This window comes from Lynx rufus, unplaced genomic scaffold, assembly GCF_022079265.1.
Source record: "Lynx rufus isolate CCGP_SWC_20201006 ecotype Redwood Valley unplaced genomic scaffold, mLynRuf1.p SCAF_1, whole genome shotgun sequence".
In the NCBI taxonomy this organism is placed as follows: Eukaryota; Metazoa; Chordata; class Mammalia; order Carnivora; family Felidae; genus Lynx; species Lynx rufus.
Genome location: NW_025814823.1, coordinates 36094407 through 36121241, shown reverse-complemented (window position 1 = coordinate 36121241; position 26835 = coordinate 36094407). Strand labels below are relative to the sequence as shown.

The window sequence follows — 26835 nt, the reverse complement described above, 5'->3', positions numbered from 1 at the left end:
ATCTGATTCAGTTCTTGAGAAATTTTATACCAAGATCTAGGTGGCTGATTGTGTTTGCTTTTATGAAAGTAATTTGTTTAGTTGTAAGTAATTATATTTTGTTTTATGGTTAGTTGTGTTATTTTTGAAACACTAAAATTTCTTCATACGGTTTTTAAAAGTTTAATTTTCATTGAGAAGTGAAAATTCATTTTAGCATTTTTTTCCCCATTTTTCTGATAAGGCCAGATTAAATTTGTATGCTTTTGATGATGAATAAACAATGGGAAGAATTTTAATTCTTATTTTCCCTACTCAACCCTTTTGTTGTGGATTTTTATTCTGGAAGGAAGGTTTCTCATTATTACTAAGCCTAATATATGAAATAGCTAGCAGGTGGCAAGCTTAAGTTAGGAGTTAAAGGTACTGTTTTCAGATAACTAACTTAGGGAGAAGGGTTGTGTGTTGGTGGGGGGGGGGTAGTAAGTAGATTGTCTTTTTGGGCGTTGCTGGTTGTTCTCTGTTTCCTTTAAAAAGATCATGCAAGGGGCGCCTGGGTGGCGCAGTCAGTTAAGCGTCCGACTTCAGCCAGGTCACGATCTCGCGGTCCGCGAGTTCGAGCCCCGCGTCAGGCTCTGGGCTGATGGCTCAGAGCCTGGAGCCTGTTTCCGATTCTGTGTCTCCCTCTCTCTCTCTGCCCCTCGCCCGTTCATGCTCTGTCTCTCTCTGTCCCAAAAATGAATAAACGTTGAAAAAAAAAATTTAAAAAGATCATGCAACACTTTAGTAATACCTAAAAATACTTTTCTCTTTGGATATTTCTGAATTTTCTACAATAAAGTATATTTTAGAGCTAGCTCATTATCAATTTGCCCATGAAACTATTGAGTACTAAGTGCCCATTTTATACCATTACCTGCATACTTTGCATTGATTGAAATGTGCTAGGCTGGTGGATATTAGCAAATCACCAAATTAAAAATAAAACTTGTTTGTCACTGAATAAAATAGAAACCAATTGTTTGCTTTTAAATTGGAGTAAGTGGGAGATGGTAAAATAAAATTAAAAAAAATCTCATTGTTCTTTTATTGCAAAGTGTAACAAAGTACTTTTGAAAGGAGTGTTGTTAGATTTTTTTTTTTTTGAGTCTGCTAATAATGAAGATAATGTGACTGCCTATATTTTTGATAGAACTGAACATAACTTTCATTCCTCCCACGCATATGGTAGAGAAAGAAAGTGAAAAACTGAGTCCCAGAAATAAGTTAAAATTATCCTCAGGCCTTAGAGAGTCTTACCTATCAGAAAAGAAAGTACAAATATAAATATCAGACTTAAATTATACATTACTTTCTTTTCTCAAGTGTATCAGAGAGATGTTTTCAGCTTCAAGCAGCATAATCCACTGTGGGTAATTTAAGCAGGAAATGGTGCTGGATACCTTAACAGAACTTGTGGGAGGGAACTGTGTGTGGATGGGTATTACAGACGTAATGTAGAAGAAATGCCAGACAACATCCGTGAATGTTCTAAGGGAAAAACCACTCCCAACATTCTATTCTAGTCAGCACCTGAGACCCTAGAGCAGACAATAGTGCTTCTGCCACAGACCCAAACCTTTCCTCATGGGGTCCGGTCTTGATATGTATGATTGTCCTCTCATATTGACACAGTCTGCTTTCCCAGAAGAGGGTTGGAATAAGTGCGGGTGAACCAGTCCCTAGTTTCAACCGCATGTTGAATGTATCTATTCTTTTCGTTTCTTTCCCTTTATTTTTCTTTTCCTTTCTACGTGTATCTTCTCCCTTCTCAGTTTAGAGCCATAATTTGCTAGAGTATCGGAAACATTATCTGGATTCTAAAGAGTTTGTCCAAAACCTTGCTGTTGGTCGGAGGACTGTTTGAATTGTGGTAGATTTTTGTCAGGAAAGGAATCAAAGGGTGGTAATCCTTGAGTTTTTTTGGGTGGATGTTTGGCTTTGCTTCTGTGTACGTGTTCTCAGACCTGTGGTGACAGCGTGCTTCATTTTTTCCTATGATGTCTTCCTCTTTCAGTCCTCTTGGACTCATGGGTGGGGAGTGTCAAGAAGATGAAGGGTCTGTGATTTTGTGTCACTTATAAGTTAATGTGTTAGTCTGCCATGTTCGTCTTATGCATGCTATGAGAAGACATAAATGCCTGGGTCGAAAACAAAGGACTTCATTACCCACAGCAATAGTAGTGGCTCAAGTACAGCTTTGTATCAGCCCCAGTTTCCAGTTGCAGTGGTTTGTGTTTTAGGAGAGAAACCTTGAGTTTAGGGAATTCAACTCTTCCATCACAGGCAGCGCTTATTTTGATTGATAAAAGCTATGACGAAATCTCTTCAGTTTATCTCAGAGTATTTAATTAAAGCTCTTGGTCAGCTGTACTCTAAGCAAGTTGAGGCTAGCCTGTCATATGGACCTCAGCCAGGCCTTCCAGGTCCTAGATCCAGTCAGCTAAACAAACCCCACAGACCATCAAGGTCTGACTTTGAACACCAGGAGGCTTTTTTCTTAATTTTTTTCTGTTGGTTTTTCCACCTTGTCTGAGGTAGTCAGGTACAGAATGACATATTAGTGATTGCACAGACTTCCCTTGGTTCAGCAAGAAGGAAGTCTAGGGCAATACTTTTATCCATAACAACCCTGGCTAGTGAGTTGAATCTGAGTGCTTTCTGGGGCTAATGTGTGGTATCATTGATAATGTCAACTAAAATTGGGGACAGATTTCTTAGCGCCTTTTCCACTTGGGTGATTCTCATCATAGGGATAACTGCCTGCATGTACACATAAATAACTTTTTTCTCCAGGACCAACGGTAGCCTCAGTTGGAGAGTGAGCTTGTCATGGTTGTCTGAGGACTGCACGGTGTACCGCTAGCATTTGCTTAAACACTTGAACATCTCTTATGATCACCTCTAAGGTGAAAGTTGGTGTTTTTCGAGAGACAAGCAAGTTAATGCCTTGCTTCTTCATAAGATATGTGGTCTTGAATGTCTACATGGTGCTTCTGGAATGAAAGCATTGTTTATAGTTATTGGAGCCCCCCAAATGGGATCTTTATCAAATAGGGGGCTAATGGGTAATAGTGCTTAAAACGTGGCCTCCCAATTGTCTGATAAACAGTAGGATTCCCAGTTCAGGATAAAACTGAGTGCAGGCCTTGGTTTTGGAGAGTCTGAAGATAGGGTGGGGATGCCAGGTTGTGCTACAGGACAGGAACTCTGAATTTAGGAAATCCTAATCTTTTATAATGGGTTGTAATTGTGCCTGTCTTTTGCTCCAAAGAGACATTATCTTTATTGGACTGGACATGAAGCATGCCTACCCATTTGCTGTTCAAACTTCCTTGAAAAGTTCATCCAGAAGAACGGCAGTCAGTGCCTTGGCTTGCAATGCATGCAGAAATGTAAGAGACCCATGGTGGTGCACTGTCATGCATTGGGGAGCAGACCACTAAACCTTCTCTTGTCACTCTCTTATTCTTCAGTCTGATGCTCTTATTGTTTTTCCTGTCATTCATCGTACCTTGGTGTAGATAGAACGGAATGCATCCTTCATTAGTTTTGGTTCATGCTGTACTACAGAGTATTTTTCTCTACCTTAATTACAGACTGAGTGGACAGTGGACAAGAGTAGTAGATTATATCCTTCCAGGATTCGGTGGACTGGGATGAATGATAGATACGTCTTTCTAGGATTCCCATAGATATTGCTCTACCCGGAAATGTCCAAAGAAGCAAAAGGGAGAAATATAATCCAGGTCTTTGTTGTCTCAAGAACTGTTACAAGAGGAAAATAAGGTCTCAAACATATTCAGACACCTGGCATGCACATGGTGTTAATGAATGTCTCATGCTTACATACTAAAGTGGATAGGGTGCTCACATTTAGACAACAAGAAGAAAAAGTGAAAATCTATGTTACAAAAGAAGTTTCATTTATAATACTTAAGAATCAGAAAAATTGAAAATGATATTCTCCGCAACTTGCTTTGTAGAACGAGGCTATGTTAATCTAGGTCCTTTGAGAAGCAAGTGATTTGATCAGCAAGGAGCTAGGGGAAATGCCTACTAGAGATCTGGAGAGGGCTGGGGCAGGTGGGGAGATGTCCAGCTCAGTGCACACTTGACCCCAGCTGGAGGAGAGAAGGAAGGAGGCTTGGGGGAAGTATCTTAGGCTGCTGTGCAGTTCCGGGAGAACTTGGCAACATGGTTGGGGAATCCTCAAGTCAAAGCCCTTCATGTCCTGTCTCAGTATTCTTGCTGTGTGCAGACATTGGCTGGGAGAAGCCGGTGGGAAGTGTGGGTTTGACTCAAATCTTGAGATGGATTTCACAGGGAGCAGCTGGGGCTGGGCTCTTAGTCATTTATACTCCCTGCAGTCAAGGAACTGCATTCCCATGGCTGTTGTAAAGACACAGTTTCTCTTAAAAACAAAATTAAAAAAGCCTCTTCAATTTCTGGATTTTATTGAGTTCAAATACAGAATAGATATTTGTAAAATTGATTGGATCACATTTTCATATGTCTCAAAGTAGGAAAAATTATCTTTAATTGAGTTATAGTCACTGTACCTTGAAATCTGTTATTAGACAATAATTGAGAAATAGAACATTGAAACAAATCATGGGTTAAAATACCCTTTTAGATACAGTGAAGTTTATTTGCTTCTGTTTCTTTTCTTTTCCGTACCCCTGAAATGCTCAAAATATTCTCAAGTTTAATTTTGCTTAAGACCAAATAAAGTCCTCATTATAATAAATAGTCCTACCTTAATTTACTACTTTGTCTTGTTTCAAGTATTTCCACTCTCCCCCACAAAATTACTAACCGAAGTTTTCAGTTTCAGATAACTTACTCTCACCGTTAATGAAGGACCCAAATGAAGAACAGAGAGTATAGAAAATGTATTTTTAGGATTATTGTGGAGGCATTCCAGAAGGATGCAGAGATCAGTTTAATTCCTCTCTGTTTTGACTACTTCTATTGAGGTTTACATCAGTAGGATTCATATGTCAATATGAATCAAAAGGTTAAATGTATTAAAATGGACTGGTAAATAATAGGCCATTAAGCGAAGACATTAAAGAAACATAGTGGGACAATCTAATGTGACCTCATATTGTCATATGGAGTACACACTTAAGTACACACTTAATTTAAGTACACACTTAAATTGTGGCGAACATTTTTGTCTGGCACATACTGCCAATTTTCTGAGTTTACATAATAAATTTATTCACTTATGCTATAGTAGATTGCCAGAAAGATAAACTTACCTCATGCTTCAGAGGTAACTGCACAGAATTTCATAATTAAGCAATTAGTTTATTATTCAGTGACTGCTGTGCGCTGAATTATACTAGGACCATAAAGAAGTATACTCCTGCCCTTAAGAAGCTTATACTTGGGAATCTGAAGATAGCTAATGTTTCATTAGAAAAATGCAGTAGTTAAGGCATACAGCAAAATGCATGAGAGGACACAGAAGAAATTAGTGCTGTTTCAGAGGGAAGTTTCTGAATAAATATTTAAAAATCCATTTGTTTTTCCAGTATTTCTATACATATAAATCGTAGCCTCTTGAATCCTGCAGTTTATTTCTCTGTGTTTGTGTGGGTTCTATGCAGGTACCTTGGACTCTGAGTTGTTCTTTGTGTCTATAATTGACAGAGCACTGAACTGTCTGGTTAGTTTTTATTCTGAATTAATGCAGTGCTTTTTAAATTCTTTGGAGTTTGTCTGCAGTAGAGGGGAACTTCATCTGTAAGCATCATTTACTCATTTTAACTTGAGAAATATGAAATTTGATTGTGCAAAGAAAAACAAATGGTTTCAGCAATGGGTTAGGAAAGATGGAGAGCAGACTAAATTGTATCTTCCAAGCCCATGTAATAATTATTCACAGATTCCGATAGAATTTCTATGTTAAGTACTTGACTGGTACTTGTTTATAATGTGAATTTAGCTTGTGCAGCTGATATATTTTCAGTGTCATATAGCCATCGTTTTACTTGTAAAAACATCTACTTGTGTTTAGAATGAACATGTTGACTGAAGTGTGAGCTTTCTTTTTTGTTTTGTGTTTTGTTTTTAAAGTATGAGCTTTCTAAAGAATATGCTTGCTTTGGCTTTCAGATATCTTCTCAGTTCCTTCGGCACAATCATGGAGAAGGCATTTTCTGTGATGGCCTTCGAAAAACCTGGATGAGCTTTTTATGGTTGGGCCCCAGGCATCACACCTGTTAGGGTCCCTTGAATTTTGTGCTTGGAGTTTTGCAAAAGGGTCAAAGGTGCTTGTTCGAAGTTTAAAAATGCATAAAGTGGTTTTTTCTCCTCATATTTGTGTTCAGCATAGTGATAATTAGCCATAGTGCAGTTGTGTACTAGAGGAAATTTAGGTGCTGTGTATTCACATGTGAGCAAACCTGCCTGTTTTCAAGGGCAGAAAGCTGCTTTGCTGCTGGAGTGATGTACATGGGGCATCTTTCTTTCTTTGTCTTGCCGATTAACCTTTTTCCAGGTCGAATGATTTTTCTTTGATCATTTGCTTTGTTCCTAAGATTGCCTTGGAACAGCTCTATTCCTCATATTGAGTATCTTTGAGATTTCTGTTTACGGTTTATTTACTTTGCCCCCTGTTGCGTGTCTGTGCCTTCTAGTCTCCTGCACTGTTTACATTTCTCTCACTATTTATAATTACAGCTCTGGCTGTGCATTTTCCTCATCTTTGTCTGTGGGCTTTGCCAGCCCCAGTCCTTACAGTGCACCTTCTGTTTGCTGCTGCTCTTGAGGAAACCTTCAGCCATCCTAAGCCCTAGATGGACATACACACACTCCTCCAGCTATAACTTTTGTCAAATACTTTATTTCATGCAAGCCTCCTTTTGATAATTAAGGTAAGAGTAACAAAATGAGCTTACAGTATTTGCTTTCCGAATCATCAGAACTGAGTCCATGCTTTAACACCTAAAGAGAAGTGCCTTACTCGCTGAAACCAAAGGTTAATAACCAGTATTTCTAAAGTATAAAGATGTGCTTGGAGCAAGGAGAAGAATATTTTAGTGCCGATTTTAATGGTATGCTTTTGTTTGCTGATTGCATATGGTACCCATGAGAAGGCAAGTGTTGTCCTACTTGGGACAGCAACTCTGTCTTTTTATAGAAACTGTTCTTATCAAGTCACCAATTTGCCAAAACCAATGTTAATTTATTGGTCATCTTATTTGACCTATTAGAGCCTCTGACTGAGTTGATCACCCTCTCTGTTGAGAAACTTTTCCTCCCATATTTCCTGAGCACCACAATCTTATTTTTCTTCTACCTTTTTGATGCATTTTATGCTTAAAATTTTTTTTTTTTTTTTTGAGTTTACTTATTTTGAGAGAGATAGAGACAGCGTGAGTGGGGAGGGGCAGAGAGGGAGATAGAAAATCCCAACCAGGCTCCATTCTGCTAGTGCAGAGCCAGATGCAGGACTTGAACTCATGAAACTAGGAGCTCATGACCTGAGCCAAAAAACTAAGACTCACACGTTCATCCACCTGAGCCATCCAGGTGCCCGGATGCCTTTTTACTTTATTTGCCCAGCCTTGAAAGCAAAACCTGCCATTGAAATGCCCCATCAGTTCCTGTATGCCACCTTTCCTTTCTGCTACTCCTAGATGGTTCTATGCAAGACCTTGATTTTTATGTACAGTTGCTGTGGTCATCTTTTTCTTGAACCTGGCTGTCCTATATCCAGTTTTCTTCTCCACTTTATTTCGATGCTCATCACTAAAATGTATTTCTAACCCAACTCCCCTGATCTGTCGTTCCAAGCCTCTTTCTCCCATCTTAATGAATGATTTATTTTCTACCTTAATAAATGATAATTCCATCCTTTGAATTGCCCAAGCTAAAAACCTTGGAGTCAATCTTGACTCTCATTTCAGATAGTGATTTTTATCTTTTCTCATAGCTATATCCCTACTACTGAGAAGTGCTGAGGGGGCACCAATAAATAGGCTTTGAGGAAATGAAATGGTTGAGCTAATAAACAGAAAGTGAATTCTGCATTCTGATGCCCAAAGATAGAGGCTTTAGTTAAATTAGGATGTTTCCAGGAAGGCAGAAGCTCTGTTTTCTTACCCTCATCTACTTCATAGGGAGGTAGATTTTGTCACGCTATTAAACAATTAGAATGCTAAATACAAATTAATGAAAATCGTATATGCTACACTTTTGGAACATGAAACAGGACGGTGATTCTTTTATGATGAATATCACAATGCCATTATTTCCTTGAGCTTCTTCTGTTAATATCCCCTGCTGACACAGGCTAGGTACCCAATAACTAAACATTTTTTTTTTAATGTATTAATGATTCCTAATGTACATTTTAATCTCAGAATTTTAAAAGCAGGGTTTATTCTATTCTCCTCTGAAACCCATTTCTCATAGTGTAATACACTCTGGCTCCATCCACACTGTTGCAAATAGCAAGATTTCATTCTTTTTGTTGGCTGAGTAATATTCCATTGTATGTGTATATACACACACCATATCTTCTTTATCCATTCATCAGTTGATGGACATTTGGACTCCATAGTTTTGCTGTTGTTGATGATGCTTCTATAAATATCAGATTGTGTGTGCCCCTTGAAATCTGTATTTTTGTGTCCTATTATGCTAAGTGAAATAAGTCAGAGAAAGACAAATACCATAGAATTTCATTCATATGTGAACTTTAAGAAACAAAGTGAAACATAGGGGAAGGGGAAAAAATCGTAAGAGACTCTTAACTATTGAGAACAAACAGGGTTGATGGAGGGAGGTGGGTGGGGAATAGACAGCATGGGTGATGGGTACTAAGGAGGGCACTTGTTCAAATGAGCACTGGGTGTTAAATGTAAGTGATGAAGCATTAAATTTTATGCCTGAAACCAATTTTACCATATATGTTAACTAAATAGAATTTAACTAACACTTGAAATAGCCCCCCCCACCTCTTTCTTTCCTTGTACTTTATAGCTTTGTTAATGGTACCTCCTCTTGTCTAGTTGAAAAACAAAGGAGAGGGGCTCTCACGAATTCTTTTCTTCTACCCCATGTCCACCCAGCCATCAAATTCTGTCAGTTTTCATAGATTTCAAATGTTCAAGCTCTCATCATTGCTCACTAAAGTTGCTTCTACAATAGTTTCTTAACTAATATTATTACCTCTGCTATTGCCTCTCCTTTACATTCCTTGTAGTTTCTCCTATTTCCAGTTGAATCTGAACTTTCTGACTTGGCATACAAAGCTGTGCCTCATCTGGCCTGTGTCCTTGTCCAACCTCATCTCTAGTGACTCCTGGAGCCGCTCTCTCCTGAATCCTTTGTAATGCAACGGAAGGGCCCAGGGCCCAGGTTTTCTAACTGGTTAATTCCTTAGATGCTGAGAACATCTCATCTCAGTCCTTCACTTCATCAGGCTGCCTTCCTATTTATCTTTAAGAGTCAATGCCGTTACCCAGCTGTCCTTGTTTTTATTTGGTTTCTCCACATTCCCAGTATATATGGAACATATCTCTTCTACATAGTATATTTTTATTATTGATCTATTATCTTCATGAGGACAGGCAGCATGATCCTGTTCACCTTCATAATTCGTGAGCCTTTTCCACTGTCTGTAGGAGTTGATTTCTATGACATAGATGCTATATTGGCCCCTGCTTCTGCCGGTATGCTATATTAGTTTGAAATTGTGTGATAAAACAAGTCTTTATGTCTGAGTATACATTTTTAAAAACCTAGAAGGAACTCTTTGGTCCTTACCTTGATTATAGAATTTTTTTTGTCTATAAGGAAACATTACATTTTGCTGTGTATTTGCATATTTTCCTAGGCCTGTGTTTACATGACATCAATTTAAGAGTGGTTATAGGTCATGATAATGGCAAATTACCATTAGAATTGGGAAGGGATTTTAGATAATGAACTTAAATTCATTATTTCAGCTTAAGTCAATTTTCTGTTTTTCCTTTTATAGAAAATTGCCCTTTAGGATACTTCCTGGAAAGAATGTGGATTATCCTTTTCCCTTCTTTCTCTTCAATTTCATGCTGCTATTGTTCTACACGTATTTACTTTACATTTAGATCCTATTTCCTGCTAATTTTTATGCTGCTATTTTTGCTGCATTGAGCCCTTTATAATTTACATCTTTTCAGAAACCTCATGATTAATACTAATTTATTTGCTCAAATGTAGAGAAATATTATTTAAATGTTCTTTGAGATCTTTTAAAAGTCTATACTATTGCTGAAAAGGTATTTCTGTCGGTACTGGGTAATGACTGATAAGGAGGTGGAAAGAAAGTATTTTAAACCTTGTGACATGAACCAGTTACAGCTGAGTGAATGTGTACTGGAAAGGTAGCCTCTGTTTTTAAGTTTATTCTTTTTTTTTATTCTAAGTATTTCCTTTTTCTCTATTTATCTTCTGGCACTTTTCCTTCCTCCAGTTTAAATAGTCTTAAGTTTTGACAGTAGAGGCATGCTGGTCAGATTTTAGTATTTAGACATCAAATACAATAATTACGATATATTTCAACCAGCAGGACCTGAGACCCCTGGAGGTGTCTTAATCCAAAAGAGACATTTTAAATTCATATAAACCTTGCCTTAAGGGATGGGGAAAGGACAATTTAGGGAACAGCATGAGGTTAAACATATTGATCAGTAGGCCAGTCATTCTTGTTAAGACTCTGGTAGAGTGTAGACAGAAAAATAGCATCATCATCAACAACAAAGAGTACTTCACTTCTCTAGAGGCCATCTCTTTTGCTTCCAGTCTCTCTTGCTTCCATTATATGGATTTCAGATAATGAAAGATAGGTTTTAGCCAGGGATACAAAAAAAAAATGCATATCCAGTTTGAAATTTGGGGTGTTAAATAACTGGAAAGTATAGTGATTTTTACATTTTTAGCACTTGAGGTATATACTAAAGGATTTAATTAGCTATGTTATTTCTTTATGCCTTTGGAATAAACATGACCTATATAATTTTTTTAATTCTTGCGAAAGTGTAAGAACCATTGCCTGGTTAATTCTAGTAATTAATTGTGCAGTGATAATAAGATAGTTTTTAGTTATAACAACCCCATTGACCAGATTCACGACACTTGCTGACCTTGAAGTGTTTGAAACTTTGGGTTTCTCTCCATGAATGGCAAGTTACTTTACTATGTCAGGTAAGTATTACCTATCCAACAGAGATCTATAATTTTTCTACTAGGACATTCAGTTTATGTTGTATGCACATATAGCGTGGAGTGATTTTCTTGGATAAGAGCTGAACTTTTGGCTAGAGTGAAATTTTTATGGAACAGCTCCAGTGCCTAATGTTTCTCTCTCCTCTCCCACAAAAAACCCCCCAAGCAAATAAAAAAGAAGAAAACTCCACCGAAACTATATTTCTTGTTTAATTTTAATTGACTAAAATGATTTACATACAAATTATTGTTCTAATAGATTCTCCTGGGAAGAAAGGTATTTAATGATTCTTGGAACAAAACCTTCATGTTTCAGTTGTATTCCTCTTTCTTTAATGTTGGAATCCAAGCTTAAGTCTCACCGTGCAATCTATTGTAGGTAGCATGTATGCAACTCATCAATGCCCTTGTTACATCTCCTGATGATTTGGACTTCAGGCTTCACATCAGAAATGAATTTATGCGTTGTGGATTGAAAGAGATATTGCCAGTAAGTGCCCTGCAGTCTCCTTATTAATATTTAAATTAGAGGAGTACTTGAATAGGGGGAAATTTAGATAAATTACCTTCAAGAATAATTTATCTGCGGGGGAAAAAGGCTTGAGTATAAAAATCTATTTTTGAAATATAGATAAGATTGGAGTATTAACACTTTAAGTGTTTGAATGCTGTAAATCAAGTCAAATGGTTGGTTTATTGTTTATATGTTTTTCATTAACCTTTTTGCATTATTAAAAATAAAACCATTAATTGTCATTTCTCTTTCATATCTCTAGAATTTAAAATGTCTGAAGAATGATGGCTTGGATATCCAACTTAAAGTCTTTGATGAGCATAAAGAAGAAGATTTGCTTGAGCTCTCCCATCGCCTTGAAGAGATTAGAGCTGAGCTTGAATATCCTTTTGTTCTGAAGTTACTGACCTATGCAAAATTGTTGCTAAACCCCAAACAAACAAACTTCACACCCCAAGATACTAAACTTCTGAAGCCATTTCTGTATAAACAGTATAAAGCCAAACCTTTATGAATCAGATTGATTTTCATATAAATTTTTCTTAATAGTTTCATGTGTGTTTTTCTGAGTCCATGCATATGGAAATGGACGTTCCAACCCACAAATTTCATGAGGCCTCTTGTGTATGTGTACAGTGTGTTGTTTTTTCTTCTCATGTGTGGCACCTCCCCCTCCTCTAGTGCTCTCTAGCATTAGCCTGTTGGCTCCTGTCCTACACCTTGGGTGCACACCCCTATGGGCCTTTGTTAACTCTGTGGGTCTGCAGATCTCTGTGCTTTTCCAGAAATCCACCAGGTTCCTGTCCTCCACTGGGGCTTCTGCATGGTGGATAATGCCTGGCACCATCTCTCTTGGTTAGGGCACTCTGTACACCTAATATGGTATTTCCAACCAGCTGCCTGTTACCCTTGCCACCCGAAACATCTTGGCTTGAGAGAGGCAAATGGTTGGAGTTGATTTTGGAGGAGAAGACAATGCCAGGTGAAGTCACCATTTGCACACAGTTTTCCTCTACTTCAATCCTAACTACCTGTGTGGTACCATATGTTGAGTATACATGTTGGTATGGGGTAAGACACACAATAATCTTTTGAAGCCTTACAGAACAGATTCTGTGCTGTGTTATTGGTTGTTTGGTGTAGAGAATAAATAAATTCACATATTCCTTAATCAATGTACTGAAGCATATGATATTTACAACATGGTGTGGAACACAGTTAAGGAAACTAGAGCGGAAGGATATTTTATTTCCATTCTTCAGCATCTTTTGCTGATTCGAAATGATTATTTTATAAGGTAAGAGGAAGCTATGTTCTAATGTTAAATTTCACTAATAAAATTCTATTAATTGTGAAATTCACTTGATGTTTGATTTGGGCAAGCTCATAATTTTCAGATTTTTATTTCTGTCTTAATACTGACTCATGGAATGTGGCATTTCTTCTGGGCATATATTTAGACAGGTGACAGTAAAATGATATTACTGTTATTTTGTAAGCTGCACAGATTCTTGTTACCAAGTTTTCATCTGAATAAAAAATGCGAACTAGCAACAAATTACTAATTTATCTTGTGATGGATAATGTTTTCTCATTAGTCTTTAGGTAGTAGGAATGGGGTTGATAAGTTTCTTTTTATAAGTTACATGAAAGGCAGTAAACATTGTTTTTATTAGTATTTAAGTAGCTAGAAAGTGCCTGGGTAATACAGTTGCACTTAATGTTGCTAATGTATCAGAAAAGCTAGACAAATAACATTCAAGTTAGATTATATCTCAGCCATCTTGAGTTTAACAAATTGTTTATTCCATCTGTACCTTATCTATCTGTAGCTGGGCAAGCATATTAACACCTACGTTCCTAGGTGGTTCTGAAGGTGACACATAGTAGCATGGATAAATCTCCTAGCCAAATATCTGGGCACCTGGTGTATGCTCAGTAAATGCTCTCTATATCTGCTTTCTACTTTGTTACTGTTTTATGAGGAAAGTGGAGATCCTTGAATATAAAACCATTTTTGGTGCCTTTAATTTAGCTTTGCTGAGATTCCATTCTCAAATACTTGGGGTAACATGTCGTTTCTTACTCTGCTTTCATGTGGAAGAATTTGCTAGAGATGTCTCATTTGGGCTGTGTCCCCTGGTTGATGTCAGAGGGTGTAATTCAGGCTTTTGATATATCTGACAAGTGAATATAATAAGAGTCAAAGAAAAAAAAAAGTTTATGTTCTTTGGGATGAGCACAGATCGCCCATCTTATCTCCTCCTTTTGCAGCACAAACATACTAATATAAAATAAACACTAATACATTGACAAAAATATTAATACAAATATGAATACATTAATTAAAATCAAAATAGTACATTGATTAATATTTTTAAATATCAGAGGTACTTGCTAGTTATAAAACTGTATTTTTCCCCACATGTATTTAAATTTGAAGCTTCCATTTACTCTAAAGTAAACCTGTCCTTTTTTTTTTTTTTTTTTTTTTAAGAGAGAGTGAGAGTGGGGGAGAGTGAGAGAGAGGGGGAGACAGAATCTGAAGCAAGCTTCAGGCTCTGAGCTGTCAGCACAGAGCCCAGTGTGGGGCTCAAACTCATGGACAGCAATATTGTGACCTGAGCCGAAGTCAGATGCTTAGCCACCCAGGCGCTCCAACCCTGTCCTTTTCTTGATCCCTATATGGTTGGTCCTGTCAACCTCTGATTGCTTGATGCTGCTGGAGTTTTCAAGAATTCAAGAATATTGTTTGCTTTCAAAGTTTTGAATGTGTCTTAATGCTGCCAGAGGGGGTTCTATATTACTTATGATCCCTTCATTTTTACCCTAATCCCTTAATCTGTGCTGCAGAAGGCCATGCGGTTGTGTCTACCTTTAAAATAGATTGAAAAGCACAACTCTCCTGGGGCATGCTCAGGCAATCCTGTCACTTCAGTGGAATTAAGAGTCTCAGAGAAATATTACACTGTAGCCGCACCAAAGTGACGTTAGTTATTTTGGTCATTTTTCAAGTAGCACGTTTTTAACTTGATACTTATGTATGTTGCATTCTTCGTGGACTCTTTAGGCCCCAGGACCTTGGTCTTTGTTTCACGTATGGTTGCTGTGAAGGCGTCATTCTTCCTATGATTTCTGTAATCAAGACCATTCCATCTGTTTTTTTTTTTTTTTTCCCCATGTTCCCAAATTCTCATAGGTGGTTATTGTTGTTATTTATTCTTACAGAGAATATATTTTTATTATAAGATTGTGGCAGATTATGATCATTTAGATGGTTTTTCATTCATTTAAAAATTATTTAGCTTTTTATTTAAATACAGTACAACTGTTTTTGGTGTGCAGTTCTGTGAGTCTTGCTCTTTTGGTTTTAGCTTCATGGTTTTTTGTTGGTTGGTTGATTTTCACTGTCTCCGATGGACGTGGACTTTACCTTTTAAAAATCTTTGATTATCTGAACACCTTTTGTTGAATGAACATTCTTAATTCCTATTGATATAAATAAATGTTTTCAGATTTTTAGAAATTGCTTTGCTTTAGAAGGCAAGATAGTCCCATTTAAAAGAATTAGCCGATAGGAAAATAAGAAAATTTTCTCACGTTCACATTTGGGACGAAAGGAAATTTTACTGAAATGGAACTCAGTTGGAGAATGTACATACAAGGTAACCCCTGCCCCCAAGAAAAATGAAACGTGGAAAGAATATTGGAGTGTGGAGTGGGAGATTAAATTCATTTCTCTAACAAATACTTAATGGCTTACCATGTGCAAAATATTTGCCTAGTTGAATGTGCATGGGAGATAATTTCTGATATTTGATAAAAATACTAAAGAGAAAGTGAAGATGATTTTAAAATTCCTCCAACAAAAATGACATATCAGTGAAGTAATGACAACTTATGTTCATCCCTTAATTAGGTTATTTACATATTCCTCTGACATAGTCACTAACTCACCAATATTGCTCAGGGTGATTATTTTCTGGATGCACATTTCTAGAATCCAGAAGTACATTATTATTTTGCTAGTGTTGCCTTGAAAGAGATTTTGCAAGAAATTTCAACTACTTTGTAAGTGAGCTTATCATTGGGAGCTGTGGAGGTGAGAAAACATTTACTGAAATAATGATTTATTTAAAAAGTCCACAAAGTAACCTATGTTATTAATTAATAACCTATGTTATTAAGTCCACAAATTAACCTATGTTGTTAATTTAAAACATGTTTATATTAAAACAACACTAGGATAACATTGAATAAGAGTAAAAAAGAAATAGAATGCTCCATCTTGATTTTCAAACGTGATTGATATTTTGTACCTGTGTGTGCAATTTATGTACCTTAATTGTACATGTGGTTGTTATGGCAAGATAGTAGGGAATGGGAGACTATATTTTTGGAAGCAGTGTAGAACATTGAGGAAAGCGTGGTAGTACCTTCTTGCTTTGACATATACCCAAGAACACTGTCTTAAACATTTTTAGTTGATGACAGTCGATGACCATCTTTTGTCTTTGCTAATGTTCAGTTATTTTGGATTTTATTCTGCATAATGGGTCATTTATGAGGTGTGAGGTAAGTAGATTCAGGGCAGTAGAGAAGAAGCTCTAGTGAATAGAAGCACCATCACTTACATGGTGAGAAAGATTTGGAGAGGAAATGTGTGCAAAAAGTCATTGAGGGAACAAAGAAATTGTAGGGGTGGCTGGGGATGAAGGACTGACCTCATTGAGATAGCACCCACCCTTTCTGTCATTTTAGTTTGGTTTTGTTAATAAAATCTAGATATTTTAAATTGATTGGCTTCAGTTTTGTTTAAAAAAAATTTTTTTATGTTTTATTTATTTTTGAGAGAGAGAGAGGCAGTGTGATCAGGGGAGGAGCAGAGAGAGAGAGGGAGACATCACATCCAAAGCAGGCTCCAGGCCCTGAGCTGTCAGCACAGAGCCCGAACTGGGAACTCACAAACCGTGGGATCATGATCTGAGCCCAAGTCAGATGCTTAACTGACTGAGCCACCCAGGCTCCCCTTGTTGGCTTAAGTTTTAAGGGAGGTTCTTTTGCTTATGACGAACATAGGTGGACTAAAACCTGTAGTGACAACGTGATCCCTATTTGGGCATTTATTTAAACTCTAATTTTTGAAAAAAATTGTGTTTTGAGTTGTGTTTTGAGTACAAAATATTCATTTGGTACTGTATATATTTTACAGTATCTGTTTTTAATTGGACTCCGCATTCTTAAAGTAGTAAACTGTATAGTTTTAAGACCCAGATAATTTTTTTTGAAAAAAATGGATATATTTTGGCTTGTATTAATAAAATGAATTAATGGTAGATATTTCAGTATGGTACAGTGGTAGGTTGATCTCTGTTGAGGACTGCTTTTAAGCACCTATCACTTCATCTCAGTGCTTTTTTTTTTTTTTTATTGCTAATTAAGTCAAGGTTCTGACTTTTGTAAGCAAATCATCATTAAAACACTGTATGTGCTAAAAGAGTGTAAAAACTTAATGTCATAATGTCATTAGAAGAAGGAAAGCGATGACTGTTGCATTTACCCTCACTCCCATGTTAAATCTGTCATGTCAGTTGTTGACACTATACAAAGATAAATTATTGAACTTGAAATCAAGCTTACCCAAATACTTTGTTTTAATGTAAAGTTATTCTTATAAATGGAGTGTGCATTTATTCTTTTTCTTGGTTTTAGGCAACAATACTTCAAATTAATTGATGAATGTGTATCTCAGATTGTATTGCATAGAGATGGGATGGATCCAGACTTCTCATATCGAAAGAGACTAGAGTTAGATTTAAGTCAGTTTGTTGGTGAGTATTTCTCTAATATTTAAATGGAAACCTTTTATCGTCCCTTGCCCCACAGGTTAACTGCAGTGTCAGTTCTCCTAGTGTGACCTGTAGAGTCCTTAGGGCCCTTGATACCCGTTCAGGGGATCCTAAGAGTCAAAACTGCTTTCATAACAGCACTAAGACATGATTTGCCTTTTCCGTTGTGTTGATATTTGTGCTGGTGATGCAAGGATGGTGAGTACAACTGGTGGCACTTAGGTAGGAATCACGGCGGTGACCCCAAACCATGTTAGTAGTCCTTGAATTCCTCACAGTAAACACAGCAATAAAAACTGCCTTTTTTTTTTTTTTACCTGAGTGTCCTTGATAATGAAGTGAAAGACATTAATTTTATTAAAAATCTCCCCTTGAGTACATATCATTTCAACATTCCCTGTGACAAAGCGAATTGTACACGTCAAGCACACGTCTGCATACTGAAGTACAGTGAGCAAATAGCTGCGTATGTGCTTGTATTGCGAGCTGAATGGGTTGATTTTTTTTTTTTTTTTACAAGGAATGATTGTCATAAAAACTGTGGCCACTCCTGCTTGACTGTCTGGCACACACTTTCTTAAAAAGGAAATAAAGTAATTCTATAATGTCAAGGAAAATGACTGATAGAATTCGTTACCAATGATAAAATTCAAGCTCTCAGGGAAAAATTTGAGTTTTGGAAAACTTGGATCTGCTACTGTTAGCTTGACAGCTTTCCAGTACGTGAATTTTTTTTCTGGTGAGGTCAATGATGATAATAACCCATAGGATTATTTTGATATTGTATAATGAGATGTGTCAACATTTGGAGAATCTACGTGACTCCGCAAACCACTCTTTTCCAAATTCCCGTGCCTGATTACACATTCTGCATGGGTGAAGAATTCTTGGATTTTGAAGTAACAGAGTACAAAACAGTCACTGATAGGTGATTCCACACAGCAAGTAATGTGCAAGGAGTTACCATATGTCAAATTTTGGTGTAACATGAAAAAAGAATAGCCATTTTTTGTGTGAGGTTGAGGTTGTTTTTCTTCATATATTAGAGTTCATAAAGAAGTACGGAGTGTATAGAATGAGAAAAGAACTAGATTATATTAGTGGCACTGATAAAATGCTCATTTTTCTCCACTGGAGGGAAGTAATTAGAAGTTCCTGGTAGTGGGAGGGACAGATATGAGGAAAAATAAAGCAAACTAAAATGTGGAATGATTTTGAATAGGACCTGAAAAGGAAGTTTATTCTACCTGGCCATTAGGAATGTTTTTTCTTGAGTAGATGAGAGGTTTATTTAAGCATTGAACTCTTGAGAAGGAAATAGACTTTTTTGACTACTGCTTGGCTATATAAGTGAAACATATTTACATAGTTACAATAAGTACATTGTATATGTTGATTTTAAATGTTTATAGAAAACTTAGACACACTGCAGAGGACTTACAGTAATAGGTGAGTGAGGATCTGGGGCCAAACTGTAGGAGAGAGAGATGTTGGCAAGTAAATAAAGATAACTTTATATATTATAGTGGAAATCAGTAGATACTGTTTATGTAACAGTGATCGGAGGTTTAAGTATTTATTTAGTGCTACAGAGCCAGGCAATTTAGAAAGCAAAATTATTAAAATAAATGGGATTAGACAGGAAACACCATTTTCATCTTCTATAATAGGAAGCTATCTATAATGTATTAAATAGACGAATCAAGAAATAATGGTGTACACATCTTATTTAGAGTTAAGAAACTAACTGCCAGGATAATCTAATATAGAAAGAACCATAAGAGGTCTCATTTAGGAAGTGGGATTGGGTTTTTAATGTAGTGGTTTGGTTGTTACTTTTTTTTTTTTACTTTTTTTTTTTCAACGTTTATTTACTTTTGGGACAGAGAGAGACAGAGCATGAACGGGGGAGGGGCAGAGAGAGAGGGAGACACAGAATCGGAAACAGGCTCCAGGCTCTGAGCCATCACCCCAGAGCCTGACGCGGGGCTCGAACTCACGGACCGCGAGATCGTGACCTGGCTGAAGTCGGACGCCTAACCGACTGCGCCACCCAGGCGCCCCAGTTTGTTACTTTTTATTGTAAGCCCTTCTGTAATATGTTTTTTAAAACCATGTTTATTGCTTTTATTAAAGAAGGGAGGGGTACCTGGGTGGCTCAGTCGGTTGGGTGTCCGACTTCGGCTCAGGTTATGATCTCACAGTTCGTGAGTTTGAGCCCCGCGTCGGGCTCTGTGCTGACAGATCAGAGCCTGGGGCCTGTTTTGGATTCTGTGTCCCCCTCTCTCTCTGCCCCTCCCTCGCTCACGCTCTGTGTCTGTGTCTTTCAAAAATAAATAAACATTAAAAAAAATTTTTTTTTTTTAAATAAAGGATCAACTGCAGCATGGGGAATCTATATGAATCACTTCTCCTGCATAGTGTCTCATCATGTGGATCTATATCGTAGCTTATTTAATCAGTCTGTTACTGATGGACCTTTATTTCCAGATATTGGCTAACAACATTTTAATGAACATTCTTGCTTAAAGGCAGAGTCCTAACAATGCAATTGCTGGGTGAAAGAAAATACATATTTTAAATTTTAATATATATTTTCCTAGTTACTCACCAGCAAAGTTCATGAATTATACTTCTATGGCGTTGACAAGTCATTTTCTCTGTGCCATCTCTGACACTCGGTATTATGGATCATTTAATCATTGCTGTGTTTCATTAAATAAAATTTATATTTTTGTATTAGGGAAATGAACTACCTGTTCATACGTGTTAGCAATTATTAATTTTGTTTTTGCTAATTTTCTGTTCATTGTTGTGTTGGTTATCATCTTGTCTTCTTCCTTCAAAATACTTACGTGTTGAGCTAACTTTCTTTGTTTTCTTTCTTAGCTTTCTTTGTTTTGCTTATTTCATTACTGACACTATTTCTAATTCTTTTCTTTTTCTAACCTTTTCAAGTCATAATGATTTTAACAAGTACTGGAATTAAGGAAAAAATGTCATTGCCATTTTAGATGCTTGCGTAGATCAAGTGAAGCTAGAAGAGCTTGAAGAGAAAGCATCAGAACTTTACAAGAAAGTAAGTAATTCTGATTAAGTTTGTGAGACTATGTGAAGAACCACCTCGCATCATCAGGCATGCTTCTCCTTCAGGGATTTTGCTTGTTGTTTCAACTCTCTTCTTTACCTCCTTGAGCTATTTGCATAAATGCCATCCTTAAGGAGGATTTCCTAGACCATTATATTTAAACATTTTAACTCTCCACTCTCAGCCCTGACCCTGTCTGTGATTTGTTTTCCTCTGTTTTATTTGTTATCTGACATGCGACATGGTGTATGTATTTACCTGTGTATCTATGGATGTGTTGTCTATTTCTCCCTCTAGAGTAACCTTTATGAAGGATACTTCTTTGTTGTTGTTTGAAGGATTTTGTTTATTCAGTGTCCCTGCGCCTAGAACAATTCCTGCCCTCAGAACATTAAAAAAAAAAAAAAAAAAAAAAAAAAAAAGCGTTAATGAATAAGTGATTGAAGAAAATTTGTAAAGTCAAAATTTTAAGATTGGAGTATTTCTCAAGAAATCCTAAAGTTTTATTAACTTTTCTGTTTTGGTTCATGTTGCTTCATTAGGTCTAGGTGAACATAGAAAACTGTCATTTTTATAGGTCAGAAGTATCTGATATTGCCAGTTGGGTGGCTTCGGCCCAGTAGTATTGCTGACCATCCAGCCGTTCCCCACTGTTCTCGAAGGTGGTGTTCTGTGCTTTCATCTCTGCTTGGCATGTATCTGTTCGACTCTTTTTCTGTTTAGAAAAAAAAAAAAAATGTTGCTTTTGTGGGATTCTTCACATGTTAAGCAGTCACTTTGATTTAAATTCATGTGGATGGTTTCTCACATTGGAGGAATAAATGATAATTACTACCCCCAGCCCCTGATGAACATACACTAAATAGACTTTTACTGTGTGTCAGTTACCATGCCTAAGAGGCTATGTTTTTGAACTCTCTGGATCTTGGTGAATATTGAACGAATCTTACACTTCTGTAACAGTTTAAGATAATACAACTTGCAAATGATAGACAGTCTTTGATAAGTTAGTGGTAATTTATGACAAACTTTGTAAATGCCCCATGTAAGAAGTCCTGCATGTCCCCCCACACATAGAGGTTTTTAACCCCTGGGCCTCTGGCTGCAGGCTAGAATTCCAGCTTAAGCATATGATACTGTCTTTGCCCTGCAGGAACTTGAGAAACAAATGAACACATCATTGAAGTGTCATATGTGCTACAGCTGATAGGTGATCATGTTGTAGGGTGATCCCTTATCCCCTGACTTGGTATTCTAAGCCTTCTACTTGGTATTCTATTTTAACTCTTCCTGAGAAAGTAGTAGTAAACTTTCAGGTACTTGCTTTGGATGCATCCCAGGTAATATAAATTTGCTTCTATAATCATTTTTAGGTATATGATGTATATGAGTGTTGTTAAATGTGATACCTTTGTCAACATATTGTTTTAAAATTTAAAGTTTAAGTGTAAGTAGAAGAAAGACCTTGTTCAAGGTTACTTGTCTCCTTTTAGTCAGAAGTTATATGTCTTAGGTATATTTAAAAAATATTGTTTGCTCCATAAAAGATTCCTATTGCCATACCATTTTGTATATATCAGCAAGAACTTCTTTCTGATAGCTTTATAAGGACACATGTAAATACTTTGCTTTAGGCAGGAAGCTATCATAGTTGCTAGACACATTCTTTATTTTGGTGCATAAATTTGAAAAATGAAGACCAGAAATGTCAGAAAGTACATAGAGAATATTGAATTATCAACCTTCTTGTACAGATGCACTAATACATTTACCCTAGGGAATGAAATTAAGCAGAGCCTCAGCCTTAACTGTGTTTCTTGACATTTTTGCGTGTAATTTTGTAAGCGTAATATTGCTCTAGAAACTCTTTTTGGAGAAGAAGGCTATCATATCTGTTTTTATAAAGTATGTCTTTAATGGAGATTCATTTTATCCCCAAGGCTACTGTGATTTGACTGTAGATATTATAAAAATGCTAAAGCAAAGTTTATATTTTGTCTCATCCTTTTATAGGGGAGGATATAGAAATTTATCTCTTTGTTAAGTACAGATACTTTAAGTATGGCCAAGTGAATTTAATAAATTCTCTTAGAGTATACTAATTATGACTCTGATTATTTTGGTGGTTTTATCTTTGTTCCCATAAATCATCCTTTTTCCTCCTGAATCTTATTCTAAGCCCTACTAGTTAGGGTAATGTACCTACTGATAGTGTGAAAAAGACTTCATTTTTACCCTCATAAGAATTTAATTTTTTATTTCTTGCTAAGCAGAAGTAAACACTGAGCAGTCATAAAAGGGAGAATAGAGAACATGACCTCTCAAAGATTTTTCATGCCGGGAGATTGTGGAACTTTAATATATGATATTGACATATTTATTCACAACATATAAAGGAAGACTTGACAGGAATTGGCTCCATTTTTTCATTCGACAAATATTTACTGAGTTTAGTTATAAATGTAAGGCTTTGGAAAGGTGATGAATAAAGTGGATTCTCACTGTGAATAACCTTCCAGGCTGGTGGGTGTTACTGTGGTGTGTGAATAGTGCATTTTGATATTTTTATATTACAGTGTTATGACTGCTACAGTAGGAATACCCTATGCAGAATGGGAGCCTTCTGCAAGGATTCCTCATCTAGACTTGAGTGGCCAGGGAAGGCTGACCCAAGGAAGTCATAGCTAATGTGAGGCGACAAGGTGAGATAGCCAAGAAGGAGGGAGACAGAAATTTATTGTGAATTTCAACATAGCCATCTCAAGGTTAATATTTCTGAAACCAAATTTATTTTTCTTTTCCCTAAAAAAATGCCTTTCCTCCTCCATGAATTTTATATCCCTATTTCCCCCCCAAAATAATAATAGTTTCCAGCTTGCAAAGCAATAGAACACCATCATCATCTTAGAGATATACTCCCCTCACTCATTTCCTTCATTTAGTTGTACACTAATTTTTTAGATTCTGTTTAAAAAAGAAAAAAGTCCCTTCTTTTTTTTTTTTTTTTCCTGTTTTCTGTTTCCCTGTCTTCCCCTTCGTTCAGGCAGGCCTTAAATTCTTGGTTGGGTAACTATAGCAGCTCCTTAACCTATTCACATGCCTCTGGTGTTTTCTTTCAGTCCACCTTCCATACTGCTGCAGGCTGGGTTTGCCAAAGTGCAAATTTGGTCATGTTAATTTCTTATTATAAATACTCTTAAAAGCTCTCCATGGTTTACAGGAAATAAGAGAAACTTTTTGACTTTAAAATTCCTTAAAATTTTTTTTTTCCATTTATTTATTTTGAGAGAGACAAAGAGAGTGAGCAGGGGAGAGGCAGAGAGGGAGGGAGAGAGAGAATCCCAAGCAGGCTCCATGCTCTTGGCGTGGAGCCAGATGTGGGCTTGAACCCACGAACTGCAAGATCATGACCTGAGCCGAAACCAAGAGTTGGACGCTTAACTGACTGAGCCATGCGGGTGTCCCCAAATTTACTGTAAAATTCCTTTAAACAGTTTAATTCCTGTCTACATCTGTAACTTCATCTCTTGCAATTTGTTTTCTTACCTCCTTTTATGGCCCTTGCATGTGGTTGTTTTCATTTGTGTACTGCACTAAACCTTCTATTTGAAATGCCAGCTGCACTTATCAGCTAACTACTCAAATTCTTCAAACCTGGGACCAAGTTATCACTTCTCCAGTAATCACTCCCATGCCTCCAGTGTATTTCTCCATTGCTGGTAATTTTCATACGTTCGCATTGTTACTTTCCTTTTACTTTGCCACCAGACACTATACTTACTAAAAGTGATGACCATATTGTATTCAACTCTGTATCTCTAACACCTGCTACTTTGAGGAACACATCAGATGCATGATATTCCTTACAGTATAACGAGAAATAGGTAGGTAGTTTGGGAACAACTCCCAGGAGGTTCTTAGATATTAGGTTAATGACGTAGCCACTGTAAGTTGAAAAGCAAAACAGTCATGTTTTTTGAGCCATCCTTTAGAAAGAACAGCGATACTCAAAAAAGTTTGTAGAGGGGAAAGGTAATACTGGTTTTAAAAATACTGTTTTTGTTTGTCGCCTTGAAGAATGTTCATTGGGCAGTTGAAAATATGTTTATGGACTGATTAGTAGTCTGGAATTCAGACGAGAAGCTGAGCTGGTGATGGGGATTTGGAAGCCATCAGTATATGAATGGGGACTAAAACGTGTGGGTGTGGAAGATACCATTCTACCAGGCGTATGAAGTGAGACCATCAGAGGGGCAAAGGAAGAGTCCTAGGACAGGACAATAGTAGACGGTTGGACTGAGGAATAGGAACCTATAAAAGAATTGGTAGGAACAGCCAAGAAGTAAGCAGGAGGACCAGAAGAGTGTGTTGTAATACAACACACTGGGGAAGAGAGAATGAATACAGAGGCATATTTGTGAGTATTTAATGCTGTAGGGCAGTCCCGTTCGATACGGAATGATGTCAGTGTTTGATGATCTGTGTTCAGCATGCTAGCCTTCAGCTTGTGACTGAGGAACTGAAGTTTTAACTTTGATATTAGCTAACTTAAATTTACATTCTATTAGCCACGTTGGCTAGAGGCTACACCATTGAATAGTACAGGTATTAGATCAAGTAGGAGGAGGCCCGGAGAAGTCTGGGGGCTTTGGAATTTGGCAAGCCATAGTTTTTAGAATGAAAGATGGTGGCTAAGTTGGATAATGAAGTGAATGAAGTTCAACAGGCCAGAAAAGGGAGTATGATCCAAGCACACTTTTTGAAGGAGTGCACTTTGAAGCAAGAATAAGATTAGAGTTAGGTGATGCAGGGTAAGGACAAAAAGAGGGTCAAGGAAGATTAGCGTCTTTTAAATTCTTAAATGGTAGGAGGGGTTTGGAGGAGCTGCAGTAATAGGAGTGGTAATGTTGGTGTGGTATGGGTGAAGTGAGGGATATTTGGTTTTTTTACCCGGTAGTTTCTGTTCTCTTTATAAAAGCACAAAGTTTAGAGTGCGAGGATTGAATGTGAGATTTATTTAACCTGTAAATGGGAATCACAACAATGTTTATTATTTCGGAGTTTTTGCGTGTGTGAATGCAATGATGAAATTGCATTCATGAAATGCAAAAATGCTGACACTAAATCATGGGGGAGGCAACCCTCTGGGGGGGTTGGCATATGAGAAATCTCTGAAACTTTGACTCATTTTGCTATAAGCCTAAAACAGTTCTAAAAAATAAAATCTATCTTAAGAAAATACCTGTAAAACATATCTGAATGTAATTTGTAGGAGGGTGCTGTGGTTTTATCTAAACCCAAGCTTGGAAGACAAGGTCTGGCTTTTAATCTCACTTTTTTAATTTACTGTCTGTACGACAAGGGATTGGATTGCCACCTTTTTGAGTTAAGGACAAAATAAGATTCATAAATAAGTGTTCTTTGTCATCGGTTGCTTTTTACATTCTTGCACTTTCCCTAATTGAGGTCTGACCGTGCTTTAAAGTCTAGAGGCTACATCTGTGAGGTAGTATTTTTTTTTATGATTTTTTTTCTTCATTTTTTAAAAAGAAATAAATGTTCTCCAGTATGAGACAATCCCCTATTGCAATTCACCTCTGATAGAGGTTTTCAGTCATGATGATGGCAGGGTGAAGCTATTTGAAGGCAGGGTGGGAATTTGTGATAAGTGGCTGTATAAATTAGAAAACTCATTGGATTCACCAAATTTTACTGTTTGCTTTCCTCCCACAAGGTATTGCACCAGGGTTTTTGAAAGATTAATTTATCATTAATCTCCCAAAGATTAATCTCCAAAAGATTAATGATAAATAACAGACTTTATTCTCTTAAATTGCTGTTGAAGATTAGAGCCTGCATCAGGGCCCTTAACTCTCATGACGACGTGAGAAGTGATGCATTTACGAAATGGAGTTATATAGTAATAGCAAATATTAAAATGCAATTCTTTTTAATTCCTATCATAAGGTTCAAGTACAAGTTTTTGCAAATAGGGGTCTGGGAACTCGCTACAATGCTTTGCTCTCTATTATTTTACACAAAGTTGCAATGATATTTAGGGACTTTTAAGAAAAATGTCAGTGTGGCAGATACCTCCGGGCGAGTTTGCTCTCCTGAGAGGAGAAGGTCACAGACTCCAT

The 26835-nt window shown here is 36.9% G+C and overlaps 1 protein-coding gene across 1 annotated transcript in view; it reads left to right on the top strand.

Moving 5' to 3' along the window:
• Nucleotides 1-26835, top strand: part of DIAPH3 (diaphanous related formin 3) — a 505118-nt gene that overhangs the window by 152240 nt on the left and 326043 nt on the right. The window contains exons 9-13 of the mRNA XM_047080525.1: nt 11624-11734; nt 12021-12139; nt 12939-13055; nt 17471-17589; nt 20622-20686. Of these exons, the coding sequence (XP_046936481.1) occupies nt 11624-11734; nt 12021-12139; nt 12939-13055; nt 17471-17589; nt 20622-20686 (531 nt within the window). The remainder of the gene's footprint in view (nt 1-11623; nt 11735-12020; nt 12140-12938; nt 13056-17470; nt 17590-20621; nt 20687-26835) is intronic.